Source organism: Sinohyriopsis cumingii, chromosome 7 (genome assembly GCF_028554795.1).
Source record: "Sinohyriopsis cumingii isolate HCF-2022 chromosome 7, ASM2855479v2, whole genome shotgun sequence".
Classification (NCBI taxonomy): Eukaryota; Metazoa; Mollusca; class Bivalvia; order Unionida; family Unionidae; genus Sinohyriopsis; species Sinohyriopsis cumingii.
Genome location: NC_142967.1, coordinates 51,502,017 through 51,512,174, shown reverse-complemented (window position 1 = coordinate 51,512,174; position 10,158 = coordinate 51,502,017). Strand labels below are relative to the sequence as shown.

The 10,158-nt window shown below is 33.8% G+C and overlaps 1 protein-coding gene across 1 annotated transcript in view; it reads right to left on the bottom strand.

Annotated features, from left to right (window-relative positions):
• Nucleotides 1-1,037: 1,037 nt before the first annotated feature.
• LOC149795222 (uncharacterized) overlaps nucleotides 1,038-10,158 on the bottom strand; it is a 74,530-nt gene continuing 65,409 nt past the window's right edge. Inside the window, exons 3-5 of the mRNA XM_089963767.1 lie at nucleotides 3,052-3,147; nucleotides 1,410-1,762; nucleotides 1,038-1,168 (exon numbers count right to left, since the gene is read on the bottom strand). Coding sequence (XP_089819893.1) covers nucleotides 1,162-1,168; nucleotides 1,410-1,762; nucleotides 3,052-3,147 — 456 coding nt within the window. The 3' untranslated portion in view covers nucleotides 1,038-1,161. The remainder of the gene's footprint in view (nucleotides 1,169-1,409; nucleotides 1,763-3,051; nucleotides 3,148-10,158) is intronic.

Here is a 10,158-nt window from a genome sequence, read left to right as displayed (position 1 = left end):
AATACACGTTTGAATTTAGTAAATCTGAACTATATTCATTGGGAAAATATATCCATTTCTATGTGATATAAATAAAATATAAGTATACTATGTATGCTGTATTAATGATATACTATTCGTTGTATAACATTTTCATTAAAAGGAAACTCGGCGTGCCTCGCTTACTTTTAATGAAAAATGTATACATCTGGTTTTATATCATTAACGCAACATACGTAATATATACAAAAATAACAAGACAAAAAGATGCCGATGTGTGATAAAGTATTTGTTTTGGTTTAAATCTTACGTTATGGGATTTTCTTCTGTTGAACTCGTAAAACTTAATATCAGAATCGTTGTAATTTATAAATCAATGTACACTAATATTGTAATAACTGACATGGCGGACCAATAGTACATTTAAATGAGCACTGCATTTAAGTGAACCAATGTGATTCGAAATCAGATCTATTTGTAACAGTTGTGACTGATATTAAACAACTGCTGAACCCAGTCTAATTCGTTTAGTTTTCATTTGACAATGTTTTCTACATAGGGAAAATTCAGCCTTACATTGGCCATCGATGTGTCCACACTGCAAGTGTCGTTTAAGTCTCATTAAAATCTGGTCCTGGCGATGGCGTTTTTTGCAAAAAAGCTCACTAGATTGTCAAAGTTCCATTAATTCGAGTGCTTTATGCATGGATATACGTGAAATTTAAAGTGTTTTAAATCATGCTTATAATTTTCAGTTATATCAGGATAAAGATATTTATTCGTAGCATCTCAAGAGCGGAGTATAACATTCTTTCCCAAGTGAATGTTTGCCTACATTTACTTAAATATTTCACTCATTGATTCAGTCCCATTTTACGTCAAGAATCGTTCACTTTAAAACATTTGGCAGTACTTTCATCACAATTGCAGTCAAAGTAGAATATAAACTCGTGGCAATATTATAATTGTGTGTGTCAGAGAGAGACAGAGACAGACAGACATACTGACTGACAGACAGAGGAAGTGAGATAATAGAAATAAAATAGTGATAAAGCCAATTTAGTGTCTTCGATCAAATATGTTTATTGATGTAGTATGTACAAATACTGCTAATCTAGTAATCGAGATATGGAGTCATATTCCTTTCGCTCTCTTGTCAGTCCTTGGATCATTTTGTTTGTCTTAATATCTGTAAAAAGGAACAAATTTAGAGCATTTTCGCAAGCTCACTTGCCCAAACAATACAATATTGATAAAATATTGATATTCATCTTGACGAAACGACGTTATGGCTACTTCGAATTGTAAGCACAAAGACATGTAATGAGTCAGTAGAAATGAAGTGGATAAGCTAATGGTTAAATTGTAAAAAGGTCGTCATACCGTAACATGTAACAGACTTATCAAGGATGACTAATATTTATTCTTACTTTTTATGGTGTCTACTGTAACCGTAATCAAACTTAGGAAAGTGGTGTCCAAATCCCCAGTTGTATCCCCTGAGTACACCACCTAAGTACGATCCGTATCCACCATATCCACCAGCTAATCCAAAGCCGTATCCACCTAATCCACCATATAATCCATATCCTCCATATCCACCATGTCCAGGATACCATCCATATCCACCATATCCAGGATGCCATCCATAGCCACCATATCCGCCGTTGCCACCATAACCTCCATATCCACCATAACTGCCATATCCGCCACCAAACGGATAGGTAGCAATGGCAGCACCTACTAAGCAGGCTACAAGAACAATTACGGCCTTCATTTTCCTCTGCAAAATGAAATGTAAGTTCACAAAATAACAGTTAGCGTTTAATGTTTTGTATGGGAGCGTAGTTTAGACGGTAAACAGAAAGCAAGTTGATGTTACATTTTCTGACATTTTCAATGAATAAAGACCGGGCGTGAATGCATATTATTTGAATTGTACGGTGGTGACAAATGTTTCAATTGTACACTAGAAACGAGAAAATAAATACAGTTTTAATTTTGAAGATTAGGCTCTCGCTCATACGGGATTTCACTGGCAACCTTTGATTTGTAAACAAAGTACATCCTATACCGTCTCCAGATTGCAAAATATATACGTTCCAAGTTTAGGAGTGGCGCTTTAGGGCGATTGACTGTGCAACGTCTTATGGAAACACACATTCATATCCAGATTTGTAATACTGTGATGCTTGAAAGTAATTGTGTGAGCTGTTCGTATACATTATCTTGAAAAACGAATAAAGGCGATGGTTGCGAAAGGCCGTATGACCTTTATATGGAAACTTAATGGCGTTTTCAAAAGTGACTTACACTGACAACAATGATTCAGTTTTATTCTATGTTCTATCTTACGATACATAAACTCTAAACATGGCGTAAAAGAGAGTAGATTCACCTGACAGTGAATTGTTATTTTGTGTGACGCAGTGTAATAACTTAGATCAAACCATGGAAAGGTCCACTATGTGAATGATTGCCACAACGTTTCGTGATGTTAGGCAGTATGAAGAATGATACCCAAGTGGACAATAAAATAATTTTCAAACCGGATATTTAAATAAAACATGATTTGGATTTAGGATCACTTTTTTCGGTTCGGTTCTATGAGTAATATATTTTAGATCATCTATTTGTCTATACATGAAATTAAAACAAATTAATTAATTGTAAAGATTGGTTGTCATATATACGCATGTATATCTCTTAAAGACAATATGGTTATACATATATTACCGATAATGTGGTTCTTCTTGTAGAACATATTGTTTTCGTTACAAAATTAAACTGTTTCGCAGTTAGCTGGTATGTAAAATTGATATACTACCAAAATTAGAGACCCTTTGTATGATCCCCCAAAAAGACTTGAATGCTGCTAATAGAGAAAAAACAAAAATAGGAGAGCATGAATATAACTGAAACGTATCTTGCGTCCAGAAATGATAATTCAAATGTATACAAGCTCATGTCTCCACATTCGGAAATTGTAAGCATGGCATAAGTTAAAAGAACCATGCGTGATGTATAGGTTATTAACGAACGATAATTTCTATGTCGCATACAATCACTTACCTGGATGACAACAATGTCAAGCAAATTTTGAAGTAGGATCAGAAATTGTGACACCAGTCTGGCAAATGCCTGTGCTGAATCGTCGAATATGCAGTCCTTTTATATCCGTGAGGACCTTATTTTGCATGCATGTTAACTTAAGTAAACACGATGATTGATAGTTAATACATTCAGCAAATTAAATAATTGATGACTAAGAAATACCAGAAAACGTATTTTGTTTATGTTGTTTAATTGTATTGATGTAAATTTCCGTTTGCAATGCAGACATGTTTGTTTTTACAATTATGAAAAAATAATCCATGTGATGGATTTGATAAATCATTTTTTATGCATTTTCCACTTAATATTTTCAAGCAACATTTTGATCTATCATGAAGAATTTCCAAAATGGAATATATTTGAATTCTATATACTTTATTTAAAATTACATTTGTCAGTAGATTGTACCTGTTAAGCACTGTCTATTAAATTGTCGTGTCGCCTAACAGTGTTACGTTGGGGCATGTTAATGTTGGTACCTCTCTTCCATATATGTAAAACGTTTCTTAAATTGGTAATATTATTTTCTTTCAGCGGTCACATTCCAAGCAAACTTAGTAAAGTAAACACCAATGAGAGAAAAATGTTCGTTTAGAGGTGTAAAGATCATGCACACGCTTCTTGAAAAGAATTTTCAAAATCTTATTTCAAAGTACCAGGTAAGGCATTCAATTTTGTCTGAATAATTCTACACGTACGATATGATTCCATTTGTAAGCGGATTGTTTTTTTATTGTGTGGATACATGAACATTGATTGTGTTAATAGTGAAAATATACTGTTCTTTTCCTATTGATTGATTGTGTTAATAGTGAAAATATACTGTTCTTTTCCTATTGATTGATTGTGTTAATAGTGAAAAAATACTGTTCTTAGGGCCGAGAGAAAACCAGTCCTATTGGTCGATTGATGAATCATCGCAGCATATTACAGATCTGTGTCCTATGAATGATTAGAACCAATCAGAATAAACCAGATATTAAATCATTTATGTATATAATACAATTATTGCATAAATTGTGATCATACGTTTGATATATTGCAAGTAGATGTAGGAAGCGTAGAACCTGCATGATTTTGCTCTGACCAGTTGTTTATTATGACTCAAAGTATACTCTACTTAGAAAGCATGTGATCTAGTTTTGATCATCACGATATTACATGATGTAATAATAATTTCTATCAAAGTGTTGTATTTATTCCATGATTATGGATCGATTATTGTCCTTGTAGTTTGGCTCCGATGCAACACTTTATTTAAATAACGTAAACCTTTATTGGCGGATTAGTTCATCGTAATACTTGATACAAATAGCTTGTGGTAAATCATAATCAACTCATTTCGTAAAAACATATCACATGTACACTCATCTAGAATACGCTTTATACAAAATGCGAATAGACTATCACTCCTGATGCCATGCTATCACTAAACAATGGTAACACAGTGTGTACCGATGGTACCTATCTTAGTGTTGGAGAGACACCTCCGAATCTGGCACTCTTCATTTCAAATTCACACAGTGAATGGTATTTTATTCTTCCAAACTTTTAAAAGCAAACATGTGTCGAAATGTGAGTAAAGAAAGCTAAACTAAAACAAAACAATAAAACAACTCTCCCAACTGTGGTGTACAATTTTTTTTAACATGGAATCACAAAAAGCTTGTCAAATCCAAAGCATTAAAAGTTTGTTTTGTCTTGGGTAGGTCTTCGAATAATTCAGCTTCGTAAATCAATATTTTTAGTGAACAAAGATGAACTCTGAGCCCATTGTTTTGGAGTTCACTTTTTAATTAACACGTATCACGTGTACTTTTTGTAATACAAAAATGGGTACCTTATACTGTACCTATCACTCCTATGACCTTTCATGAATATTATACTTATTTGTGAAAGGTGTGTTTATGATCAATAATTAACCACGCTCTTCTTGAAACGGCACATTTTTGTCTCATAGTTAATTCCCCGTTGGTGGTTCTCCTGCTCCGCCCACTTTATTGTTTTAATAACTATATGCTATTGTAATGTCTTTCACTGTAGTCTTGTATTCAAACCTTCCTCTTGAACATTTAAACGCGGATATTAATTGATGTGTTGCTTTTTGAATTCTGACGTTGAGGCCATATTCGTGCAAACAATGAACCTGTGTCACTATAGTATTATTATGTAACCACATATCTTCGTTATCTGCAATGAATACCAACTAGTTAACAAATCTTTTAGAGTATCAATCTTATGCTCGGTAAACCCCCTCCTGCCTTGATTTGGTCGTCATTCGAGATTCAGTACGGCTATATTTCAGCGGCCACGTGTTCTACTTATAGCGCGAACACTAATGCAACTATCGCTATTACTTCAACCCTAACTCAGCTACTACTGCAAAGAATGTATAAGTAAATGTAGGCAACACATGCACTTGGGAAAAATGTTATACTCCGCTCTTGTGATGCTACGAATAAATATCTTTATCCTGATATAGCTGAAAATTATAAACATGTTTTAAAACACTTTAAATTTCACGTATATCCATGCATAAAAGCACTCCAATTACTGGAACTTTGAAAATCTAGTGAGCTTTTTAGCAAAAAACGCCATCGCAAGGACCAGATTTTAATGAGACTTAAACGACACTTGCAGTGTTGACACATCGATGGCCAATGTAAGGCTGAATTTTCCCTAAGTAGGAAACATTGTCAAATGAAAACTAAACGAATTAAACTGGGTTCAGCAGTTGTTTAATATCAATCATAACTGTTACAAATAGATTTGATTTCGAATCACATGGGTTCACTTAAATGCAGTGCTCATTTAAATGTACTATTGGTCCGCCATGTCAGTTATTACAATATTAGTGTACATTGATTTATAAATTACGACGATTCTGATATTAAGTTTTACGAGTTCAACAGAAGAAAATCCCATAACGTAAGATTTAAACCAAAACAAATACTTTATCACACATCGGCATCTTTTTGTCTTGTTATTTTTGTATATATTACGTATGTTGCGTTAATGATATAAAACCAGATGTATACATTTTTCATTAAAAGTAAGCGAGGCACGCCGAGTTTCCTTTCAATGAAAATGCTATACAACGAATAGTATATCATTAATACAGCATACATAGTATACTTATATTTTATTTATATCACATAGAAATGGATATATTTTTCCAATGAATATAGTTCAGATTTACTAAATTCAAACGTGTATTGACCGAGTGAATGAACTCCGTACATCCTTGCCTAGTGTGGGTTGCTACAAAATGCAGTTGTATGCCTTTTGTGGATATTCACGATCACCTTGCATATTTCTTACTTGATTCTTTTCTCATTTGAGTCTCTAATTTTCTTCACATTGATTAACTCAACATAATATAAACTTATGATTTAAACTTGAAAGATTGATTCAGTGAAGTTAGTAGAACACTACAAGCATATGGTTGTCTGCGCAGTTCACATCAACGTTAGTCATTCACGTACCTTGCGCATGGAAATTAGCGTGAAATAAGAAACTAAGCAAAATTACTAACCAAAAAGAGGTAATTCAAATATTTTAATATATGTACAGTTGATCTAATGTATTATTCTGCTTTGAGAACAGGACTAACGATCATAAAATTCTCTCTCTCTCTCTCTCTCTCTCTCTCTCTCTCTCTCTCTCTGTGGTATGTTTGACTTTAAAACTCTCCGTCTGTCTGTCTCTGTCTCTCTCTTTCTGTATCTCTCGAACTCTTTCTCTCTCTCCCTCTTATCCTGTGGTCGGTTTGACGTAAGGTTTACTATCATTAGTAAGTCCAGATACATCGTGGGATGACACAAACAAAAATCCTCTACGCTCGTCTTAAATAGATTTTCACCTCTATCTTGTTCCACAGAGAGAGAGAGAGAGAGAGAGAGAGAAGAAGAAGAAGGAGGTGGTTGCCTTTGGACATTTTCATATTTAACTTATAATACGCAATTGTTAGAACATTATAATATTTTTTTTGACACAATAACAGCATGAAAATATTAAATACATCACAGCATGTGTACCTCGTAACCGAGAAGCTCGTATAATGTCGACAGGGTTGCCACATTTGTATTAATGGATTATATAAACAGTGTAGATTAATCCCAAGGAAAGTCAACACATATCGTTACGATGAAGCAAATATTTTTGTATTTTGCCTCGTGTGAGTTCAAGTTTAAGGTTTTCATCCATCCCTATTTCTTTTTCTCTCTCACTCCAAATTTCTGCTCAGTTATGAGACGGGAGGGTGGAACAGAAAGCAGAAAGGAATGCGTTGAAATTGTAAACCATATTACATTTATTTAGAAAAGGGATTATTCATACATTGTATCGTTATTTTCGTACGTCAATAAAGATGAATGTTTAGAAATTCATCATTGATTTAGGAAGAACAGCACACGGTTGAGAGTGTGTTATTAATGCGTTTTACTGCGCCATGGGCGATTCCCATTTTGTAATGCCAATAAAATTCGTATATCACCTTGATTTATTCCAACACTTTAAAAAACATGTTATTTTTAAAGCATAAATATATATGTCTATCTATCTATCAAACTAATACATACATACATACATACATACATACATACATACATACATACATACATCCATGCATACAGGCATGCAACCATGAACGCACACACACATGAAGGTATGATCGCATAACGTAGATAAATTTCTTTAGAAATGATATAAAATCCCGTCTAGCATTTAAGGTCGAATTTCATGGGTTGTTATAAGAAGCGATTGTAATAAAAGTAATCCATAAATATTACAAATCTCAAATAAACTGAATTCGTTTATCACCCAGAACATGTATGATGATGAAAGTTCAAGCACTAATATTTTGTCAGGATTGACTTTCACCTCTGAATTTCATCTCAAATATTAATATTACGACCTATGATAAGATCCAAATATCCTAATGCTTTTGGATTTGTATAACTAGAAAGTGATTCATATGAATACATAAATAAGACAACGAATTTTAAGAATTCACATGTTATCGGTTTGAAAACTTTATATATATATATATATATATATATATATATATATATATATATATATATATATATATATATATATATATATAATACAATACAATAAATGCTGAGTTACCAATCACTGAACTGGATGCTAAAACCATGTTTACTATTTTCGAAATATGTGTGAATCAGTGACATGATCATTAAAACGCGTCATCCTATCTACTTCTTCATCTATTGAATTATTTAGTACTGACCTTTATTTCATTTAAAATAAACATTTAATTCAAAGAAGTAACAGTATTAGAGACTGACGCGCATTGTTTCAGGTATCTTGAGGAAAAGCAATGTTTCTATCACGCGATTTTCCCATACGCTATCGTGTTTTCCTGGCTTGTATTATTGAGTAAGGTATATAGTATGTTGTCCTTGCCTGTGCGGGGTCATGCAAATTTATTCTTCTGCGAGAAGTCATGTTCCACTCAAGATTCGATCTTATCATCTGATTAATAGAACTAAATGCATAATACTTGCATCTAGTGTTAGTGGACATTATTTCATGATTCCTGTCTAGCACTGACCAATGCATTAGTTTGCCTGGGAAATAATTAAGAGGATTTCTTCAGTAACACTGATCGATGAATCCTTAGCTCATGTTTCTAAAGTTCAATCTTGTTTATAAATATTGCTTCAAACTGAAAATTGGATCATGGTCACGTTTGCTAATTTGATGAAACATATAGTTACGAAGAGACCAAATTTGAAAGCACAGTAAGGTCCTTATGCTGTCTTATATTTTGAAACGAATATTTTTTAAAACGAAAATATCAATACCTTAATTAAAAACACTAGAGTTGTATTTTAGGAGATAAATGAATTCAGTTTAATGACGTGGTCTTTTTGGAAAAATGGAGCAGAAGTTTCAATACACATCATTTCCATATTTACAAGTCTTTATGGGTAGTTCTTTTCAATCTAATATGGTTATTAGGTTACAAAGCACAAGTAGTCTCTTCATTGATATCAGGCGCGAGCTACTTAACATATTACATAGTCACGTGTCAACTTTTCACACTGTGCTGTAATGCAATGTATCCACAATTTCTTGAGATAATGGCTAAATTCTTCACAGGAAAATACTTTCTGTCTTGGCCTTCCTCTGCTAAAATCCATGCATATGTGAATGCAAGGGAATGAAACGGCATAGCAGCGCAATCCTGGTTAGATGGTGTTGTTTAAAATAGAAGCTGGCTATCGTACATTCCAGTGAAAAATACAATTGTCTCATCGAAAGAAAGAAACCGGATTTACAGTTTGGTATATCAGTGGAGACATATTTGTATGACATTTATCAAACACAAACTCTTTACACTAGGCTAAGTCAACGCTGTCCCTTGGTTCGCCTTTAGATTTTGGACCTAGTTTGGTTGCCTTTCTTTCGACATAATTCAGGTCATCGCTGTAGTCGTATCGCAATTGCCGATCAGAGGCTCGAGATATGCATAACTGCTGCTGGAGTAATTTAAACGAACCTGTAACCGTTCTTGAGGCAGCTCAGCCTAAGGGACCCAAGAAATGTTGGCATCATGGGTTTTGAGCTGTAGGCAGTTTGTACGACCCTGCACTGTCAGATAGACATTGAGATTTTGAGTGGTGTAAAGATTGATCTCAAAAGAGAATGTTTTGGGGACGACTATTATCGCAGGGATGAAATGTTGCGTTGTCGTCTGCAACAGCGGAATGCCAATATATTAGTGTATGCATTGTAACTGCGAAAAATCCTTCTGAGACAATACTGTAGTTATATATTCCATGAAACACTCATGTGGCTAGGTACGGGCCAGCCAGTACACCAAATGAGCTCATATTTTCCTATTTGAAAGCTAAAAGCAACAAACATTTTGGACTGAGATAAATTTGGCCCGTCTCTATGAAATGTACATTTATCAATGTATGTTTTTACATGTAGATTTATCACTTTAATTGTATCAGATTTTGACATTTTTAAGTTTTATATGTCAACAAGAAAACCTTAGCCAGTCCCGATCTGCTAAATTTCCAAAGT